A 23,272-nucleotide genomic window follows, 5' to 3' on the forward strand; every position below is an offset into this window, starting at 1 on the left:
AAGGAAATGCTGAGCACAATAGCGGAAACATTCAATCAGCATAAAACAAGGGACTATTACAAAACATTCAAGCATTATCAATCTAAGTTTACCCCCTCCCACTTTTATGTTAAGGAATAAAAATGGAAAGATGGCACACAATAATCAAGATAATGCTAACATCCTTGCAGAATACTTTAAAGAGTTACTTAATTGTGAGGATCCTGTGGAACATTTAGAATTTGACCCTAACCCAAAAAATAAAACTCCATTACAAAATATTATACCACCAGTTTACAATGAAGCAATTAATGCACTTAAAAACTACAAAGCAGCAGGAGAGAATCAAATAGTAGCAGAAATGCTAATGATCAGACTATTCAAAACCTACATAAATACATCACTGACATTTGGAACATGGAGAAGCTTCCCGAGGAATGGAATGCAGCGATAATCCACCCGCTGCATAAGAAAGGTGATTGCTCCGATCCAAATAATTATCGGGGAATATCCTTGCTTGATATTACATACAAGAGTTTATCCAAGATTATACACACAAGAATCCAAGAACAACTCGACCAAGAACTCGGAGAATATCAGGGAGGATTTTGACCAGGTAGAAGCTGTCCAAATCAAATCATTAGTTTAAAATGGATAATGAAGCACCAAAGAGTTCGAAGTAAGGGTCTAGTCATCATGTTTGTAGATTTCAAAAAAGCATACGACAGAATACATCATGAATCATTATTAAAAAGCCTTAAAGAATTTGGATTACACCAAAAACTTGTTAACCTCATTCGTATGACTTTTAAAAATACGAAGGCAAAAGTTAAATTTAGAGGTGAATTATCAGAATCATTCACTATAAGAACTAGACTTCGACAAGGAGACGGACTTTCACCATTGTTATTTAATTGTGCATTGGAGAAGGTTATGCGTGAATGGAACAAGAAATGCCAAGCAACTATCAAGATAGGTAGAAGTATTAAACTCAACTGCCTTGCTTTTGCGGACGATTTAGCATTACTTGCAAATACAATAAAAGAGGCTAAATTTCAAATTGAACAACTAGAAATTATAGCCAAAAATATGGGATTACAAATTTCATTTGAAAAAACAGAAATGATGCCAACTTTTAAAGTTGATTTACCAGTTATTCAACTGAACAGTAATAAAGAGATTAAAATTGTTCAGAAATTCAAATATCTTGGGGAAATAATATCATGGAACACAAATGAAAAAGAAGCAATAGAACATAGAACAACTAAATTTAAACAAGCACAAAGACTTACCTGGCCAACCTATAAAAAAAAAAATCTCTTTCGATAAATGCTAAGCTGAAACACTATAATTCCATAGTTAAACGAGAGGCAACATATGCTAGAGAAACTTTATTCAAATTAAATGTAAAATCTACAACAGACAAATTACAGAAAACTAACAGAAGAATTCTTAGAACAATTATTAATACAAAACACCAAGTTGATGGACAATGGAGATTGTTGCCTAACAACATTGTCTATCATGAATGTGAATCAATAATATCTACAATGCGTAAAAGAAGAATTTCCTTTTCCTGTCACATATCAAGATTACCAGACACCAGGATATTGAAACAACTATTTGATTACTTTTTGAAAAATAAAATCAATAATAATTGGTTCAAAGAAGTTCAGGATGATTTGGAAGAATTGGGTATAACTTGGCAACATATCAAAGATAGAAAAGAGAAGAGGATTTTGAAGAACAAAAGCTTAAGTCTCAAACTAAAAACAGTTGAACGGAAACAATATACTATATCGGACACACAAAGGGCTTCCAGGTCGGAGAGGATGAGAAAGTTCTGGGAGAAGAAAAAGAAGAAATTAACTCAAATGTATTGATTTAAATGCTCCAATGTGGGCGTAAAATATGTAAATAATAATTATTTACACTATACACCCTTACTTTCAAGTACATTCACCCACTGGTTTAATGATGGTGGACAATTTACAACATTTGCCTGTAGTCCTTGGCATGATCCAGAATATGGTGGAAAGGTCCACAATCACCATCAGGTAACCTTCAGAAGCCATGTGTTTTGCAAAATCAATTCAGTCCTGTTGAGGTAGAACAAAGCCTCTTGGAGTACGACTTGGATTGAGCAGCCTGAACCGCCCTCGAGTTTCGTGTCCATTGTTTTCTCCATCTCTCATTTACACTAAAATCTGTTTCTTACAGCTCCTTGCCTGTGATGATCGAAGGGTGGTGGAATTTTATTCTACCACTGCAAAGGTCCTTGAAGTCCCTGTGGATAGGCAGAGAATGTTTGCCAGATCTTATTGTACTCCAGAAGCATTGCGTTTTGAATGCTGCAGATCTGGTGGAGCAATATTAGAGAGGTATAGTAGCCAGTACATTGGGGTAGTCCGAACCCGTTCCAGAGATTATCCTGATTGAAATCTAATCATCATGAACACATTTTCTCCTCTTCACTTTAAGCACAACTTTACTCCTTTGATGACCCCTGTTGCATCCTCTGCCTGTTTTAAGAGGGGAATAAAAGGAGACACCAGGGATTCTGAATGTGGATGCATAGGTTGGCTCTCATGGTCCCCTTGCTGTATCTGTGACAGGATCCTCTGTTTCATTTTTCTTATCTGACCCCAAAGGTATTTGGTATGCAAGGCCTATAAAGTTTGTTTTATTTTCATGCATCCTGAGGCCTTTCCTTTCCTTTTGCCAATACCTTCATTCTTCAAAGTGTCAGATCTCTTCCTTTTTCTCTTCAGATTAGTGGTAAGAGCATATACTTGCACAGTTGTACTTCTCTTACAAAAGTACCCACCATGATCGAGAGGACCCTACGTAATCCTATTCAATCACCATTCGTCAACTCTTTTTCTCTTTGGAACTTAGTGCTTTACCCTATATTGTGTCAATAAGTTCAATCTTCAAATGATCAGAGATCTTTCTACTACTCTTTTGGTTAAATTTGGTTGCCCACTAGTATTTCTCCTTAAACAATAATTGTCTTTCAATTCTTACATCAAACAACAGTTTTGGTCATGATATAGGCTTTTGGGCTTACGCTGTGTCAGTAAAATAAGGTGAAATTCTTTACATTTCACAGAGAACTGAGAGCTGAGCACGCTCTATCATTGGGTCATGATGTCATGTTCCAAGATGCTCGAGCTCTTACCCACACTAGACACTACAGGTCCAAGATTATACGGGAAGCTGTGGAAATATGTAGAAATCCTAACAATTTCAACAGGGACACTGGCTATCAATTAAGTAATACATGGTAGCCAGCCATTAAGGATTTATGTAGGTAGTTCTCTTCCCTGTCCCTTCACTACTATTATTTCATTTTGGTGTTTTCCAAATTCGTACGTTCCTCATCACCAGATGTTTCATTCCAGGGTTGTGTCAATGTCATACCTTCATATGTGCGTACGCCTGTTATGTTATGTGACCCTCTCAGACTGATTCTGATGGTTCCGTCAGCTTCCGCTTCGAACGCTAGCGCTGTACTGCATCCGGGGAGCCATCTGGTGATGAATGAATGTACCATTTCCACTTCTATTATAACGTCTAAATTCAAACCTCATTGTTTGAAAAGCCTTTCTTGTGGACAATCGAGATTTCTTTCTGATGATGCGGAGCTAAGTTCTCTGCGAAACGTAAAGAATTTAACCTTATTTTCTTGACACAGCATAAGCCCAAAAGCTTATATCATGTCTATAAGTACGGGCCATGAAAGCATCAATGGAGACTTCATCCTAGCCTGACTAAATCAGAAGTACAATATATGGCTTCCATTTGTGTAACAGACTTACCAAGAGGGAGCTATCGGTTTACTTTAACATTATGCAGTTTCACCACTACTGGGTGTAATGCTGGGCAGATTGCTGACATTCTGTCAACACCCTTCATCATCCTCCCCTTTCTCTTAGCCAGTACCCTCATTCAGTATGCTTCTTCTTAGATTATTATTAACACTGAGTCATAACCAATATGCCTCCTGTCTCATATGAAGATCCTTGAAAGAATTCTCAATCAGCAAATTTGCAGCACAGTTCAACTTACCACCAACCAATGTGGTTTTGTTAAAGGAATGATCAATGCCACTTTTTACAGCCCGTCCAGTCAAGGAGAAACACTAACAGAAGATCCAACCACCACACATGACATTCTTCGATTTAGAGAAAGTTTCTGATCGCATCCCACTTTAGCTGATCTGGTATGCTCTCCGTTAACCCAGTGTGCCTGAGAGACTCATTGACTGGGTGAAAATGCTCTACAAGAACACCAGTAGCCGTGTGCAATGCTCGGATGGCCTTGCTGATAGTTTTCTAGTAATTGTTGGAGTGCATCAAGGCTCAGCAATGCCACCAGTTCTGTTCATTGTGGTCACGGACACCATCACATGGGAATCCTGGATCATGCTCAACACCAATGGCATCATGCTTGCTGAACTGATGAACTGAAGAGTCCAGTATTGGAATGACCACATTAGCCACTTCAGACCCCACCTGAACATCCAACCAAATGGTTTGGAGACTTTTACAAGTATTGGAACCCTTCAAATCAATGGACAACTGTTAGACAACTGTTAGAAAAATGTGGACATTTTCTAATATCTTGATTCCCATCTTCAAAGTGTTAGTAGCATCAGTGGTAATGTGCGAGCAAGAGTCATGCTGCCTGGATGCGCTCTCTGTGACAGTTGAATGCCAATCCAATTATCTACAGGTCAGTCATCCATCCTACTGCTCTATGTTGCACCAAGTGTTGGGCAGCAATGACAGAGACTGCATGGCATGGAGATGCAAACTGGGTATCTCTCTCTGTGACTATGACACTAATGCCACCATTCAGAAGCAATTCAGTGTGTCATCAATTAAACAAAAAGATGAGAGAAAACTGGCTCCCCTCACTTGGCCATGTCCTGAAGGTGGAACTCTTCACAGTTGCCAAAACCACTTACCACCCTATATATATCCAACAACCATGTGCGTGGTAAAAGCAAAGTAGAAGGACACCATTAATAAGGATTTACAGATCACTGCCCGGGATCCTGAAGACATTCAAGTGATCAAAAAAGTGTTCAAAGATCCTATGAGCACACTCTGCACCTTTTGTTTTTGCTAGTTGCTTTACGTTGCACCGACACAGATAGGTCTTATGGCGACGATGGGACAGGGAAGGGCTAGGAGTGGAAAGGAAGCGGCCGTGGCCTTAATTAAGGTACTGCCCCAGCATTTGCCTGGTGTGAGAATGGGAAACTAGGGCTGCCGACAGTGGGGTTCGAACCTACTATCTCCCGAATACTGGATACTGGCTGCACTTAAGCGACTGTAGCTATCGAGCTCGGTCCCTGCACCTTCAGGAACATACTAGGGTGATGTTGACTGATAATCCTGCATTTTCCTCCTCATCTAACACAACAAAACACAACACAACACAAAAATAAATACTCAGGTAAGAAATACATACATACTGTGTATGTATGGGAAACAGATGCAAGAGCAGCAACTTACCATGCATGCAGACATGGATCCTCCACTGGCAAAGGCTACAGCAGAAAACTCTTTTTCAATGTATTTATTTTATGTGTACTCTATCCACGCATGCTTATACAAACTGCTTTCTATACAAAACATAACACTTTCTATACTTTAATGTATTACAAGAATAATGTCCCACCTTTGCGCTATCAGCTCATGGACAGTGATCTTGCCTCCCGGACTGCTGACATCCCCATCCTCAAGCTGATTCTCTTGCTGCTCCAAAGAAGGGAACCTTCTTTCTCGTTCCTCACCCTCCTCCTCGTCGTCTTCACAAAGCTCGTCATCATTACCTGAAGTGCACACCAGCATGAAAATTAATTAACTAAAATCCAATAATTATATGAACAAGAGACACAGCCTGCAGCAGACTTATGCTCTCCTCAAACACACAAGGACAGAAAAATGCAAGTAACGCTACTCCATTTCTGAAATTATATGTTATTTAAGGATTAATAAATAAAAACAGCATTTTCTTTGCTATTTGCTTTACGTCGCACCAACACAGATAGGTCTTATGGCGACGATGGGACAGGAAAGGCCTAGGAGTGTGAAGGAAGCGGCCATGGCCTTAATTATGGTAAAGCCCCAGCATTTGCCTGGTGTGAAAATTGGAAACCACAGAAAACCATCTTCAGGGCTGCCGACAGTGGGGTTCGAACCCACTATCTCCCTGATGCAAGCTCACAGCTGCGTGACCCTAACCGCATGGCCAACTCGCCCGGTACAGCATTTCTAGTCTCCCGTGGTTTCACCCTCATTGCTAATAAACTAATGATCACCTAAAGGTCGGTCATCCATCCTGCTGCACTGTGCGGCACCAATGACAGATGAGGTGTCTCAATGTCACGTACAATATTCTAATCTATAGTGCCAGAGAAAAGGATTCAAATGTCAATACTTTTATTCTTGTCATTGGTAACAGTATTGACATCTAACAAATAAATTTAAAGAATAAAAGTGTTCGAAACATACTCAGTGGTCTGTGTTCATGGATAACAATATATTATACTTGTGTGGCAAAGTTCAACAAAATGAGAAGAGAAGCTACAGAGAAACAGTGTTGGCTACTGAGTGTATGATTTGAAGCATTGTATCGATTGATTCAACTGTCTGGGTGAATCAAATCACAGCAATGGCAAGCTCATGGCACACAATTCAGCTGACCTGCAGCAGACAGTGTTGAGTGGAGCACTCATGGATTAGTGAGACACAGCATACACGCGGTTCGTTATCGGAACACTGGACATTAATAATACCAATATAGTTGGTCCGTTATTGGACATTATAAATTTTCCAGCTCCCTATGGGAATCAACATCTTTATCACACTGGACATTGGTGAGGAGCCGAACTTCCGCTGAGGGCGGTCATGCAGAACCATGGCTCATGGAAAGAATTTTACCCTATAATGAATTCTCATTCTCAGCTCATTTGAAAATAATAGTTGGATTTATTTGACTTTTTAAAAAGGTAGTTGAAAAGCATAATTGAGGCATTATTAAGGAACTTTAACTCCTTTTTCAAGTAATTTGAAATTTGTGTCACATTATGAATTGAAACGAGTGTTTATCGCTGCGCAGCCTGTTGGTGTTCCTCGTTAATAAAGACCCAGCCAGTTGGTGGCGCTCCACGCGGCTGCCAGTCGGAACTCCAACAATGAGACAAATAGTTGAACTGAACAAGTGAATTATGACCTTTGTAGTCGAGCAAGATGGTTTCTGAATCAGAAGCAGATTGGGTTGTGTGGCAGAAAAGAATGTATGCAAGAAGGATTTTTGATCCTGGATAAAAAAACCCTGTAGGTTTTCGTCTTTCCAAGATGTTTCCTTCAAGTCGAAACTCTCCGTTATTATTTGAATTACCACGAATATTTCCTTTTTTTTTTAGGGCAAATCAATTTCACGTGCCCATGTGGTAAACTAGTTTATTTAATTTTCATATTTAATCAGGTAGTGTTGTAGTCCGAACCTCAAGGTAAATATGTAACCTTTTTGTGTGCTGTGAGTTAAAATTTATGTGTGGAACTGATTCCAGTGGCCGTGTGATCGGCAGATATGCTAAACCTGTAATTCGCAATTATTCTGTTTGGAATCCTTAAAATGTGCTAAAATGATAACCTTAATTCAGTAATCATCCCTTCTAGTAAGTTTTAAAAGCTATATCATGATTCTAATTTGAGGTTAAAGTTTATTCAAGGTGTTATGTGAACATCGCATGATGAGTGTAGGCCTAAAAATTTACAAATGCATTTTGTGGCATTCTTCTCTAAGCCTATTGCCTTGCCTATTATTATGGCTGGTTGCCCGCTTACGAGTTTGTTTGATGATGATTTGTTTTTGTTTTTTCTCTGCCCTCCTTTTTGTTGAAAAATAGATGACTGTCTTTGAATACAGTTGAACCTGACTTATACGTATATCGAGGGGAAGAGAAGAAACTACTTTTAACTCAGAATTACTTAGAAATCAGACTTATGCAATACATCACATATTTACTGAAAAAACAATGGAATAGACCTACATGTGTAAATCCTTGCAAATAATAAATAAATTAAGACAGAAAATATTATTTTGAACTTGGTCCAGCCTTAAAGAAATCAGATAGTTCGGCCTGTTTCACTTTTCTTGCATTAAGAATATAAATCTCCTTTAGCAAACTTAGTAATGAATTCAAAGCATTTTCACTACAACTCTTCGCACTGATGTAATGCCTACACACTTTGACTGCACTTAACACTTCACTCAGTTTAGGTGTCAAGATTCAAGCGCCGCGTGTTGGCATAGATCAGCAATAATCTCTTCATCCGGTAGTTCTCCACATACAGCCATATTATCATCGAAAAGCACAAAAGTATCGAATTCTATACCCTCCGGTAGCGTTAGCTCATTGTTAGACAAAACTTCGTCCCCATAATCATCATTAGAGGCAGCCTCTTCTGGTAAGACACCAGGTTTGCGGAAACAGTTGCTGGTTGTGGAGGATGAGACCTGCTTCCAGGCAGCCGAAATAAAATCCATGGCTTTTAGCAAATTAATGGAGAGAGGTTCATTTATTGCATCACTCAGTGTTATTAAATGTTGAACCAGCATTTTTCTATAATGCTCTTTGAATTTTTTTTGCAAGTTGCTTTACGTTGCACCGACAATGATAGGTCTTATGGCGACGATACTTTGAAATTTGCTGTTGTTCCCACGAAAGAAATTCTCATATTCAAACAAATTTACTGTATTTTATGTTGGTTCCGCACCAAAACCACCCACTTTGCTTATGTATCTCAATCTTTGGCGGTGTGTCGAAAACGATGAAGGTAGTGGGGGAGGGAATGGGACTCGCCTTTGTTAAGCCGCCAGTAAGTAAGGGTCAACAATGTCAATCGGCGAAACTCTTTGTGTTCTGCTTCAGCACCGAAACCCGATCGCTCTACTTCCACCTACGCCGGCAAAGAGGAAACTTCGTAAGTACAGTAGTTTCTTTTTAAGAAGTACATTCTCATTGCAATTATGCAAAACTCAATTATATTTCACTGGCACTTAATACGTATAACAGCGAATTACGTATAAAACGGATTACGTATAAATAAGGTTTAATTAACGCGCTTTTATATTATATTTTGCCGGGACCTAAAGGAAATTACGTACAAATACGAATTACGTAGAACAGAGTTACGTATAAAGCAGGTTCAACTGTATTACTCATGGATGGAATTGTGCTTAATGACTATGTCATTTATTCTGCTAGCTAGTCAGTTAAATGTGGATCCTATTTATTGAATTAATTGTGCTAGTCAGTTTTTTTATATTGCCAGTTGATTGTGCATTCATTTTTATTTAACAATATTCCTTGCCTCGTTAACCAAGGCCTGTTCTAATTCTGAGGTTCCGGATACTGTACACACTCCAATGATAATAGTGATAATAATAATAGATTAGGGACATAGTTAAGGTTGTTTTGAGGTACCTCAACCTTGAATTTTTATCTTGATCTAAGAAATATTTCAACTTTTGATTTTAATTGTTTCACAATATTAATTTTAATTGACAAGATATTTCTTCATTTACTTAGTAGAATTTTAATTGCATCTGTAGGTATTAATGTGTTGATTAAAATCTTTTAACTTTAATGGTGTGGCTCATTTCACATGACATGGTAAGGAGGGTTAAAGCTTTAGGTGAGTACTTGTTCCCAGCCTTTTGATGAATCTACTCTTGGAGTGGGCTTCTCCCTTCCACGTTAAATATTGTCATCGGTAAGTATTTTGTTCTGTGACAATAATTACAAAGTAGCTAGTAAGTAGTAGGCTATTTATTAGGTTATTCTGTTTATTAGTTTAATGAATCTTAGTAAAATAACTTAGTTGACATTCAACATTTAATTCAATTACCCTATAAGTCATGCTCAGGATATACTATATTGGGAAGAACCACTTTCTCTCAGTTCATATGTCACATCATTGTGCAAGACTCCAATCATCGAATCACATGATCATCAGGACAGTGAGTAAATGAGTCAACTGATGCAATACCTTAACTAAAAAGTTGTTGAATCAGAAAACTGTGAATACAGTACAATTTCCAAGATCTCTGCAACAATTTAAGAAAAGACTAAGCAAACAACTGATAGGGAACCTGCTACCTGGATGACAGCCCTAAGTGGAGCCCTATGGAGATCCGAGTCTGATGGATGCCTTCCTTCCTTGTATATTCTAGTAAGAAACTGGACAGTTCCTTAGGACACACTGTCTATTGTAAGCCTACCCATACAAATTGTTGTCTGATGAAGATTCTCAACACCATTCAGCACAAAACTGGGGCATTTTCACGGCGCTTACCACGAGGGCAACACAAATTTGTGAGCCATCTAATATCCAGGAAGAGATGGACACACTCCAATTCACGTTCAAGGGTAATGGTTACTATGATGTACAGATTCATAGAGCCCTGCATCCCAGAGGGATGACTAAGCAGAGCTCATAGAAAGAAGAAGTGAAGGGACCTACCTACCTGCCTTACATTCAAAATACCATAGATCGAATTGCCAAGGTCCTCCACGCACACAATATAAAAACCGTGTTAGGCACCATCACTTAAATTGCTCACTGTTTAGGTAAAAGCAGGGATTAATTGTCCCCACTATTAAACCCTAGGGTGTACAAAATTCCCTGTAATTGTGGGATGGCCAAACATGCTGGTCCATTGGGACTCGCATCAAGGAACACCAAAGAAATATCCGTCTCAACCAACCAGACAAGTCAGTAATAGCTGACCGTGCACTATTGTTAGGTCATGATGTCATGTTTCAAGATGTTCGAGCTCTTACCCACAGTAAACACTACAGGTGTAGGAATTATATGGGCAGCTGTGGAAATACGTAAAAATACTAACAGTTTCAACAGGGACACTGGCTATCAAGTAAGTAATAACTGGTTGCCCGCCATCAGGGATTTACGTAGGTTGTGCTCTTCCCTATCCTTTCAGTGTTGTTATTTTGTTTCGGTGTTTTTGGCATGCGTATGTTCCTCATCACCAGATGGTTCATTCCAGGCTATATCTTAAGTATCAAATCTTCACAACGTGTGTACACTTGTTATGCCCTCACCCCCTCCTCGACCGACTCATACTCATTATCCTCTGTTTTTTCTACAGACTTTCTTTCCATTCTTCGGCTCTGTTCTGTTCTTCTATCCTGCAAGTTTATTATGCACTTTATTTTATTATTTTTATTTCTATATCTTTACCATATTTGTCCCTGATTCACCTGATGACCTTCCTGTTATTTCACAATTCACATACGGTGTAACAAGAAACACAGATGGTGTCATCAGCTTCTACTTGGAATGCTAGCTTACAGTGAGCCATCTGGTGACGAATCAGAATACCACCTACTACAGACCAACGGTAAAGCACAAATTCAAACCTTCATTATTGGAGAAGTCTTCCTTGTGAACAGTCAAGATGTGGAGCAAAGTTCTCTGCGAAATGTAAAGAATTTCACCTTGTTTTCTGTGTTTGTGTTCTAAAGAGTTTTTCTCTGCCCCAGGGGCTCGTAGCTTGGGAGCATGGGCTGGAAACTGTGGAGCCCTCACTAGAGTCCTAGCATTGCTTCCACTTACTCCTGCCAGGCTCCTCACTTTCATTCATCCTATCCGACCTGCCTCGGTCAGCTTGTGTTCTTTTCCAACACCGACAGTATTAGAATGTTTGAGGCCTAGGGCATCTTTCATCTATTCGCCCTTCGTGGCTCTCGTCTTCCTTTGTCTGATACCATCGTTTTTAGAACTGTTGGACCTCTTCAATTTTTTCTCTCTGATCAGTATTAATAGAGGATGGCTGCCTCGCAGTACTTCCTCCTAAAACAATAATCACCATCAGAGAGTCCTTGATTTTCATTTCCTTCGTAGCTCTTCCCTTTCTTTTGTCAATACTTTCAACTGCAGAAGGAAGCAACTAGAGGCATTTTCTATCACTATGCTACAAAGACTCCGTGGCTCAGATGGCAGCGCGTCAGCCTCTCACCGCTGGGTTCCGTGGTTCAAATCCCGGTCACTCCATGTGAGATTTATGCTGGACAAAGTGGAGGTGGGACAGGTTTTTCTCTGGGTACTGTAGTTTTCCCTGTCATCTTTCATTCCAGCAACACTCTCCACTATCATTTCATTTCATCTGTCAGTCATTAATCATTGCCCCAGATGAGTGCGACAGGCTTCGGCAACCAGCACAATTCCTATTCTCGCGGCAAGTTGAGGGCTTCATTCGTTTCATCCCTGACCCGGTCACTGACTGGAAAACAGGTTGTTGGTTTTCAAAATGCTACAAAGATACGTATCCAGATGAAGGCTAAAGAAATAATATAATATGCGAAGCTAAGACCTGGCCAGTGACAAAGAAGGATAAAAATGGAATACTGGCAACAAAAATAATATTTTTGAAAAGTAAGTTACAGAAGACAATGACGAACTGATTGAGAAATGAAGACATGTGGAAAGAAATAAAGGTGAAAATGTAGACTGAAACAGTTTCACTATGTTAAATGGAGTCCGACCCCGCAGTGTAGGAGGCAATGCGTCCGCCTGTCACCCGGCGGCCCTACGTTCGATTCCTGGCTGGGCCAGGGGTTATTAATTGTAAACGATTAATATCCCTGGCCTGGGGACTGGGTGTCTGTGTCATCCTTAACGTTCCTTTCCTCACATTCAACACTTTACACTTCCGCAATTTCCAAATACACGCAGGTTGCTAACATATGGTGCAAGTAAGGACAAAAGATCTTTCTAGGTCGACGCCCCAAAAAATAGCATTTAAAAAAAAAATGTTAAATGGATGAACAGATGTCCTGGTCTATGAAGAGGACTTGTGATATTTGAAGAGGAAAAAACAAGAACGCAAGGGTTTGTACAATAAAGGCATAAATTGGCACCAGAAGTACAGGGCCTTTATTTTAAAGGTAGGTGCAATACTAGTCATACAGCGCATGTGGTAGCAGGGCTGTATGCAGCTTCACCACATGGTGATGTAATGTTAATAAGTGAGACTGATAAACAAGGACCCTTACTGACTAAGGTGACTGTTTAGTATTGCTGTCATTGGTCTAGTGTAAGTATGAGTGTATTTAGGCCGAGTAATTCCTGCTGAATGTTGTTAGTATAGTGGTAGGCGAAGATCCATCAGCGCTGTAGCACCATTTGTGTGGAAGGGAAGGGAGGAGGGCACCTTTCTATACATAACTTGTGTAAGGAATTTCTATAAGTACCAGCACTCTCCCATCAAATCTTCATAAAATACAAGCAATCAATCATAGTGCAATATTATCTGTGAATGAATTTTTCCCTTTTCAATGACGTTGAAACATTCAACGAATATGGCCAACTACTGTAGAGTTGAAATCCTGTACAATAAAGAACAGCCAATGACAGATGGATCAAATCTTAAACTACCCCATTACTTACAGAAACACAATTATCTACAGTAAATGTCAATTAAAAAATGTAATTGTATGAAAGAGTTTACCTATGAATTCCCAGCTTGAGTCAACAGCCCATGATGTATCATTGAAAGATTTCCCATGTCCATGTGCCGGTCTCACTCTCGGTGGTTGTACAGGTTTCCCACGGGGTCGGTTGTGTCCCTGAGGACCTGGTGGAAGTCCATTCCTCGCTGCTGAGCTACGCAACACAGACAGATTATCCACAGATGAAGACAGAGCTGCTGTCACCGGTGGCAGTTCGTCAGATGAGTCTATCCTTTCGAGTCCACAGCCTCCATGGTACGACATGACGGGCCACTGCTGCAACAGGGTAGGGTCCGAATGGCGATGACTGCGAGGTCCAGCAGGGAAAAGCTGCTGAGGTGGTTTTGGGCGCCTTCTGGGAACCAAGGCAGCCTGTCTCAAAGCATCTGCAGGTTCAGCATAAAAAGGACTACCTTGCTTAGGAGTAGACAAAGGCTGGTTCTCTTCCGCTGGAGAGTTTGCATTCGAACCATTTCCACTGCTAGGAGGAGGTGGGATTATTAAACCTAGTCTATTTCTATGAGATTCTTTCTGGCCAGCATTCACAGAATTTAACGACATACAGCTCGCTGACACTGGTGTCCCCACACGCTCCAAGAGATCGGGAGTTCTCTTATTCCCCCCACTACTGCTGCTGATGTCTTCAGGAGAAGAAAATGGAGAAGATCTGGCAGCCACTGGTTTAAAGGTAGAGAGTACCTCTGGTCCCCAGATATCTTCATAGTCACTGACTTTGTCTGCCACTGAACTGCGATAATACACTGTAGGTGAATCGAGAATATCTGATTCACGATAGTGGTGAGATTCCTTAACAGATGTTTGTCGTGTATGACTCGGGCGGTGCTTCTTTACGCGCCCTTGAACCGGTTGTTTGGGGTCGCTAGGCGGTGTTGAGGTGGGCCCGGCTCCAGTGGGCGACATCACCTGGTGAAGCCGAGGGCCACTGCCAGGACGCTGCTCTGTCGTACTACCAGCGTGGGAAGAGAGAGTCTGAAGACCTTCGAGTTCGAGCTGAGGTCGTTTGGGGGTGACTTGAACGCACGACACTTCAACATGAGGAGGAGGAGTAGAATTATTTACACTAAAAGTAACGGTTGTAGTCACAGTGAAGTTCTGGCCTGATGACGAAGACGACAGACTTGTAGGCTTGGCCCAGCGGGGAGGCGGAGGTGGAGGCGTTTTCCCAGCCCCAGGGAGAGCCGGGGGACCTGTCCTGGCTGAACAGATGGAAGAAGAGGACTCCACAGTAGTCATGCCAGAACCTTGCGGAGATACCACTTGAGCTGGACTATTTGCAGCCGAGCGTGCACCTGAAATAAAAATTACAGTATTTTTAACACACCTGCCATTGAGGAACACAGCAATGTAACATGAGAAAACTATTTTACCACATACTGCATGAAGCACCTAACTTGGATTTTTAAAGGACATATGAGTTGCACATTTCCAAAACCTGGTAAGTCGTTTGAACAAAATTTTACAGGTCATTTGTTTCCTAATACTCTTTCATATGCTTTTATTATAGGGTATTTTACTCTCCTCTGATCTACATATAGTGCTGAAATCATACTTAGGTAGTTTATTTGTAATCAGGTATTTTTATGTTGGACTTAACAGGGTTCGGTTGTGTAGGTAGTACTTAATGGTATTTGGAACTGCAGATAACTATTCAAGATGGCAAACATAAGGGATAATAAATCAAGGCATTTTATACAAGTGTGTTTATTGACATTATTATTAATAACTAATACTGAATAATATAAATCAATCACTAAAGTTTATCAGAATTACCATACTTCTTCACTAGAAAAAATACAGATGAATACACGTAAATGTTTTTGTTAGTACTATGATTCTTCATGAAAGGAACACAAAGTGAATAAAACTAAACTAACTACTACTACTACTACTACTACTACTACTACTACTACTACTACTACTACTACTACTACTACTACTACTACTAATAATAATAATAATAATAATAATAATAATAATAATAATAATAATGTTATTGGCTTTACGTCCCACTAACTACATTTACGGTTTTCAGAGACGCCGAGGTGCCGGAAATTTGTCCTACAGGAGTTTTTACGTGCCAGTAAATCTATCAACACAAGGCTGATGTATTTGAGCACCTTCAAATACCACCAGACTGAGCCAGAATCGAACCTGCCAGGTTGGGGTCAGAAGGCCGGAGCCTCAACCGTCAGAGCCACTCAGCCCAGCAAACTAATTACTAATGACACATAATGATGATAATGATTTCATGATTCTTTCTGTCTTTGTGATAAACTATTGGGTTTCTTTTTTCACTTAACCCATATCTGCCCAAATTATTTTTCTGTGGAATATTGCGATATATTTCGAAAGTACAGATGTTTGTAACCTAAATGAAAGTCTTATGATGATTTTAGGTTTCATTAACATATTTTCGCGGAGATTTACCGTGTCGACATATCTCGACAGTGAGCATGAACGGGTAGGGTAAGAGACATGCTCAAAAAAGGAACTTTTCTTCGCATTTTAAGCTTATATGAAAGTAATAATTAATCAGTTAGTGAATATTAGTCACATAAGTGTTGAATAAGCAGAAAATATTTAACAAACGTGATTCAAAACATAAATGAGGAACAGTTTCGCCTCAATTTAGAATGCATACTGTTTCAAAACAAAAGGAAGATATTCGTATGTTTATAGTACTTGTTATATACACACAATACCAAATTTTGAGCAAGTATGATCACTCTGAAAATAGCAAAAAAGGAAAACTACAAGTAGAATTTCAAAACAGTTTAGTCTGCGTTTTGAGGTTACACTCTGCTTCTCTTCATCTGGTCTGGATTAGCGCGAGTGAAATGATTCGAAGCAAAGGACGTGGCGGCCAACGTTACATTTTTGCACTGTTTCCTGGTAGCTTTACCACAGTGAGCGCACCGCACTTGCTTCCCTCTTGTTTCGAGGTAGTGGGACACCCCATCGGAACGCACTTCTGGCAACACGCGTGAAGATATTTTCGTACTCGGTCTTCATGAGTTAGGACGTGTAGCGGCACGAGATAGGATATATGTCCTAACGATGTAGCGTGTGAAACCGAGAAGGTCTAAATTAGGGTCAAACGGTAAAGTTGCCATGCATTGTCCATGGAGACGTTCAGAAGGAACACAATTAGAGGCCAGTATCATTTCTTGTTTTTGATGTTGATGCGGTGACAAGATACATTTTGATCCAATTGATCGACGCTCCCCATGTGCATATTATGCATAATTATACATGCTGGCTGAATTACTGTTATGTATTTCATTTCAGCATTACCATTGTACCATTTTCACTTATTTTTGTACACACTAGTTCAGCATCAGCCCGGAGTTGATTACCAGAGAGTCTGTTTATATCTCCACAAGATTCATCATCATCGCTATCCCCGTCACTATGGAAAGCATTTTCAGGTTGTTTTATGTATATATTAGCATCTAGGATGTTTTGTGATTGCTCTAGGATGATTACGATCTGCTTGACGGTCACTCTGAGAAGAGTAAAGGAAAATTGTATATCAGTACTGAGGCAGTCCCATTCACACCCACTGTCGACATATGTCGACGTGGAAATTTATTGCTCTGCTAGACAAAAGCAACTATAAATCAGCCATAAATGATTTCAAAATCTGTTAAAGGCATGTTTCGTTATTACGTTTTCCACAACAGTCCGATCTTACTTTCAACTGTAACAATATTATAAGAAAATATTACTCACCGCGACGGAAGTTTCATCCTCTTGAGCGTATATGGAATGATATTTCATACGCAGCCACGATATAAGGCGCGAAAACGAGTGATTCTTGTTTTCGTGCTGAGCAGTAAGTATCAAGTTATGAACTGTAAACAATGCACCTCAAAAATATTATTCAGGTTTACCGATATAAGATCGACAATATTCAATGGGCACATATGGGTTAAACATTTACTGTTGTTTCATCATTGGATCTGGTAGTTCTCCTACATCAGATCCTTTTTCTGGCTGTTCACCTCCCGTTTGTTCTGGTATTAAGTTCTTGCAGAATAAAAGATCCTCGTAACTCTCCTGAGCATTCCCACACCGATTATTTAAGAAGGTTATGACATCTTTCATTTATCTTTCTTTAAATTTTGCACCTTTTTCGATTTCTATAGGCTGAGTTTCTATGAAGGCTTCCCACTTCTGCAGATACTTTCTCCTACTCCAACATTGAGATTGTAGCTTTGCTCACCTCGAACAGTTGCTGAGTCTGTAGTGATCCAAGATCAAAATTGCTAGGATCCTATGCTTTTTTTTAACGATAAAATGATTTAATGATTGTACTGGTGTTAATCAAATTTTTTAAAGTGTAACAATCACGTCAAGGATGTTTTTATATGATGTATAGTACGGGTAAACATAACTTTCTTAGACAGAGCAAAAATAGCCAAACTATTTAAAAGCATTTTATCATAAACAAAGCCTAGGATAGTAGCAATTTTGATCTTAGAGATTAGGAACGGCAGCTGGAGATGCCTAAAAAATAGGTGAAACATGTCCCACGTAAGATTTTTTTTTCCCCATTTGCTTTACATCGCACCAACACAGATAGGTCTTATGGTGACGATGGGATAGGAAAGGTCTAGAAGTGGGAAGGAAGTGGCTGTGGCCTTAATTAAGGTACAGCCTGGTGTGAAAATGGTAAACCACGAAAAACCATCTTCAGGGCTGCTGATAGTGGAGCTCGAACCCACTATCTCCCGGATGCAAGCTCACAGCTGCGCACCCCTAACCACATGGCCAGTTAGCTTACAACATAGTAATGATGTAACATTATTTATGTAATTGAATAAAAAACATATAATGCATTGAAAAGGTGGACCCTCAAGAAAACATTCTTCCAGAAAGCTACTTTTCAGTCAGAAAACGGTACATCTGTTCCCAATTTTAACAAAGTACCAAGGTGGACAGAGCAATAATAGAACATATTTAAAATGGAGGAATTAATGTTTCACCACAGATGTGGTAACTGGAATAAAATAATTATTCCTTTAAATGGATTATTATATATGTATTCCCCACCATTCAATACTTAGAAAAGATCTAAATACATACATTAGAACATTAAAGCTGAAGAAGGTCAAATAGACCGACACTTATTCTAATATATGAATTTATACCTTTTAAAGTATTGAATGATGGAAAATATACACTGCCTGACAAAAAAATGTAAGCACCCAGAAGGGGAGGAGGAAACAAAATGAAGCTTCACGTACTGAGTGGGTATGTGATGTTATTTCAGTGATTACAAAATCGAGTCAAATTTACAAAGAACTTGGCAGAACAAGCCCACGTACCAGTATGACATTGTACCCCTCTGGCCTGGATGCATGCACTGATTTGGTTGGGAAAGGTGTCATAAAGCCGCTGTATCTTCTCCTGAAGCAAGCTGGCCCACAACTGTTGTAACTGATTCTTGATATGCTGGATACTGGTACTGGGATGGAGATGACGTCCGAGCTGGTCCCACACATGTTCTATCAGGAACAGATATGAGGATCTTGCTGGCTACAGGAGTACCTCAACATCATGCAGACAGTTCATAGAGACACAGGCCGTGTGTGAACAAGCACTGGCCTGTTGAAAAGTGGCATCACAATACTGTCGCATGGGAAGTAACGCATGAAGACGCAGGATGTCCATGAGGTACCGTTGTGCCATAAGAATTCCCTCAATCCGCTGCAACCTGAAGTCATACCCAATGGTTTCCCACAACATGTCGCCAGGAGTAACACTGCTGTGCTTCTCCGAAACATTGGAAGAATGGGACCTCAGCCCTCATTGCCACGGCGATCCTTCCTTGTGGTAGTCAGACGTGTTCAACCAGAACCTTGACAATGAGTATGCCTGCCCTCACGTTCCCATGCAGTCCAACATCGGGCCAATGTCGCATCCGAATGCCCCATAAATCTGGATATTGCACGATTTGACCACCCGGACACCCACAATGAGGTCCCTATCATACTCTGTCAGGTGCTGATAATGCTGTCTCACAGGAATATGCAGCATCTCGATGTCATTCACAGTAATCACTTAACATCTGACGCTGTTCACGCCCCTTGTATACCCTACCAGGCCTGATAACACTTAACACGAACAATACTAATGCACTCTGGTGGGCGTTCTACCTGTCACGGAGCAACGCTAACCATTTACGTACCTGCTGATGATTAATTAATTATTTAATTAAAGCGACTTTATTGTGGCGAAGTTAGGCCTCCTGACCCTTTCTTACACTTAACCACTTCATGTATATACTGTAAATGAGTACTAATTTACAATACCGATAATTTTTACAATTTTACAATGTCAGAATTTCAACAATTTACATTTCAATATATACTCATCATCATCATTTTACAGTTCCAGTTTCCCAGGTACTGTTGGCGAGCCTCTTCCATTCTGTCTTATTGAGATATGTTCTGTTGTTAATGACATCCTCCAGTGTCCTTCCCCTATCTGCAATGTCCATTTTTACGATGTCCATCCAGTGGGTTCTTGGTCTTCCCACCATCCGTTTCCCTGCCACATGTCTCTCCAAGTTAACATATGCTGTCCTTGTTGGCTCCATCCTCATTACGTGCCCAAACCACCTCAGTCTGGACATGCTGACCTGATCTAACAATGATATATCAATCCCAGTTTTCTTCCTAACCACATCATTCCTTAACTTGTCCAGTTTGGTTTTTTGAATTGTGGACCTAAGGAGCTTCATCTCGGATGCCTGCAACCTTGATGAGTCTTTCGTAGTGAGGGGGCAGGTTTCAATACCATAGGTTAAGATTGGTATGAAGTACATACTGAACATCACCAGCTTTGATTTTGTTGGTACATTGGGATCCCAGAGGAGTGTTCATACTTGCTGGTAAAAGTGAGAGCTCTTCTACACTCTATTTGCCACCTCCTTTGTGGCTAGTGTATCTCGAGATATTACACTGCCGAGGTATGTAAAGCTTGCCACACTTTCTAGTGGATGGTTTTCTAGCATGATGTTTGCTGGTTGTCCCTCTCTGCTTATTGCCATCATTACTGTTTTGAGTTTGCTTGAGATTGAACTCCTGGAACTTAACCTTCCATTCACTGAGTCTCGACTGTACTTCTTTCTCAGTTTCTCCCCAGATCATAACACCATCAGTGAAGTCCATTGCATTTAGTTCACTAGAGGTTTTCTTGATGTTCTTCATTATGTTATCCATGATGGTGATAAACAATAACGGGGATAGTGCACTGCCTTGCTGGACTCCACTTTCGGTCTTGAACCAGATGAATGTCCGTCACACAATCGCACACAGCTGGTACAGTTCTCATGCAGCATCTGAACTTTCCACACCAGTCCCTCTGGTACATTCCTTTTTCTCAGGCATTCCCATATCTTCTCTCTTGTAATGCTGTCATATGCCTTCTCAGTGTCAAGGAAAACCATGAACAGATCTTTGCCTTTTACCCAATACTTTTCCATTAACATACAGACACTGAAGATTAGGTCTGATGTGGACATGTCAGGCCTGAAGCCATACTGTTCCTCTTCAAACTGTGGCTCTAAGATGACTTGCAATCTGCTCTCTAAGATTTTCTCAAGAATCTTAAGCCCATGAGAAAGGAGTGTTATTCCCCGTTAGCTGGAGCATTTTCGGCGATTTCCTTCCTTAAACTGGGGGATAATGACACCCTTGCCCCATTCAGTAGGTATCCTGCCATCTTTCCAAACTGCATTGAGCACTCTGTATAGCCACTATAAATCCTGGACTCCTGCTGCTTTAATCATGTCCGCGCTGACTTCATCGATTCCTGGGGATTTCCCTTGCGGCACCTTCTTAGGGGCTGCTTCTGTTTCTGCCCATGTAATGGGAGGTTCCTCTGTGCAGGTTTCAACAGCTGGTTCTTTTGTTCTCTGATCTGCTTCTGTCCTGTTCAATAGGTGATCAAAATGATACCTCAGAACCTCTCTGACGTCCTCTTCTTTCCTGGCCAGGTTTTCATTAGGATCCTCAACTGCTTTGATGGTTTCAACTGAATTCCTTTTGTTTTTGATCACTCTTTATACTAACAGTATAAACTGAAATGACCTAATTTAAACATATTAAATCTTTACAACCTGAAGTATAAACTAAACTAACTACAGTATCACTATCTAAACTAACTGAAGTATAAACTGCAACACGTTACAATAAACAACCATATTCAATCTCATCCATGCATCCCATTCACAGTCAAGAAAGACTGGAAGTGCTTATAAGATGACGCTGACAGAGGATTTTAAACTTTGTCTTAGATTTAGCTTCCCTAATGTTATTGGGGAGTTCATTCCACCAGCTCGTGGCTGTGATCGTTAACGATCTGTTGTAGGTTGTGGTTCGATGTACAGCCTGACCGGATATGAACAGGTGTAGTGAACTAAGGTAGCGAAGTCTGGGGGATAAGTAAGGAAGAGTGTTTTCAGAAAGCGCCTGATTCAGTCGTAACCAAGATAACTATCTATAGTATGGGGATACGTGAGCGTATGAATGTGCCCGAAATTACATTGATATCCGACAATTTCTTTTGGGTGCTTCAAGTTTTTTTGTCAGGCAGTGTATAACATTCCATTTAAAGGAATAATTATTTTATTATTCAAAGTCAATACTGACCAACACAGAAATCATCAACTGTACTCTGTAACTGTATCGTGAATACAGCACTTTTGTCTATTGGACTTAACAAGTTTTGCTCCCGTGCTTACTTATGAACGTAACGCTTTCTGGACCTGCAACAGCCAAGGACTTAACGGGTTTTGGAACCGTAGCCGACATTCAATCATTGACTTGGATGGGAAATAATGTCCATTGTACCACAAAGTATGGCTTACAACATGGTGCTATCTATCGGATGATTTACAAAAATAAAAAATGTGGAAATTGGTGACTCATATAAATACGTGAAATCATACATAAAGAGAGTGAAACATGGCAAGGAACACATAACAGAAAGAGCACAATAACAGATCACAAGTTTACGAACGAATACGTCTCTCGAGACGATATGTTAACAAATTAATCTCAAACGTCCTCTGGAAGTGTTCACTCGTAAACTACCAATGTTTGTTTGTTTTTTTAAATATCTGAAGCCATCTTTTATTTCAGTTTTGACTCAGTTCATTTATAACTGTTAGGCTCTTCAGTCTGCCAAAACTAATTTCTAATTTTGAGTAAATAAATTTATCGACTACCTGGAAGACAAAACATATGGTAACAGTATTACAGCTGAAAAAAGAAACAACTTAAACAAAATAGAATGACATGTTTTGTTCTTGACAGAACATCACCAGATTTTCTCAAATCTTTAGAAATAAATACTTCTGTTTAACACTTAGGAACTTGAAAGCTGGAACTCATTCTTAAGACATGGGTGACAGGCCCTGAGAAATCTCGGTTTTATTCACGACATTGTTTTCGGTCTTCCTGCGACATCTCCTGACCATATATTGAACTATTTTGAACTTGCACATTGAGTAGAATAAATCGTAGATGTATATCTGCCACTTTTCTTTTATTCACGGCCTCTTTTATTCTTTGATTTAGTTTCGAAACGTCGACTTTCTTTCTGCCGGTTCCGCGGATTACGGTGTTAGCTGACGATGATAAGAATTATATGCCGATGATTGTTCAAATGGATATAGTGATAATGAATTAGTGGAAACTGAACGTG

General features: G+C 39.9%; 1 protein-coding gene across 1 annotated transcript in view; it reads right to left on the reverse strand.

The window, feature by feature from the left end:
- spri (sprint) overlaps window positions 1–23,272 on the reverse strand; it is a 648,574-nt gene that overhangs the window by 165,671 nt on the left and 459,631 nt on the right. Inside the window, exons 9-10 of the mRNA XM_067155462.2 lie at window positions 13,534–14,844; window positions 5,671–5,824 (exon numbers count right to left, since the gene is read on the reverse strand). Coding sequence (XP_067011563.2) covers window positions 5,671–5,824; window positions 13,534–14,844 — 1,465 coding nt within the window. The remainder of the gene's footprint in view (window positions 1–5,670; window positions 5,825–13,533; window positions 14,845–23,272) is intronic.

This window comes from Anabrus simplex, chromosome 11 (assembly GCF_040414725.1).
Source record: "Anabrus simplex isolate iqAnaSimp1 chromosome 11, ASM4041472v1, whole genome shotgun sequence".
Taxonomy (NCBI): Eukaryota; Metazoa; Arthropoda; class Insecta; order Orthoptera; family Tettigoniidae; genus Anabrus; species Anabrus simplex.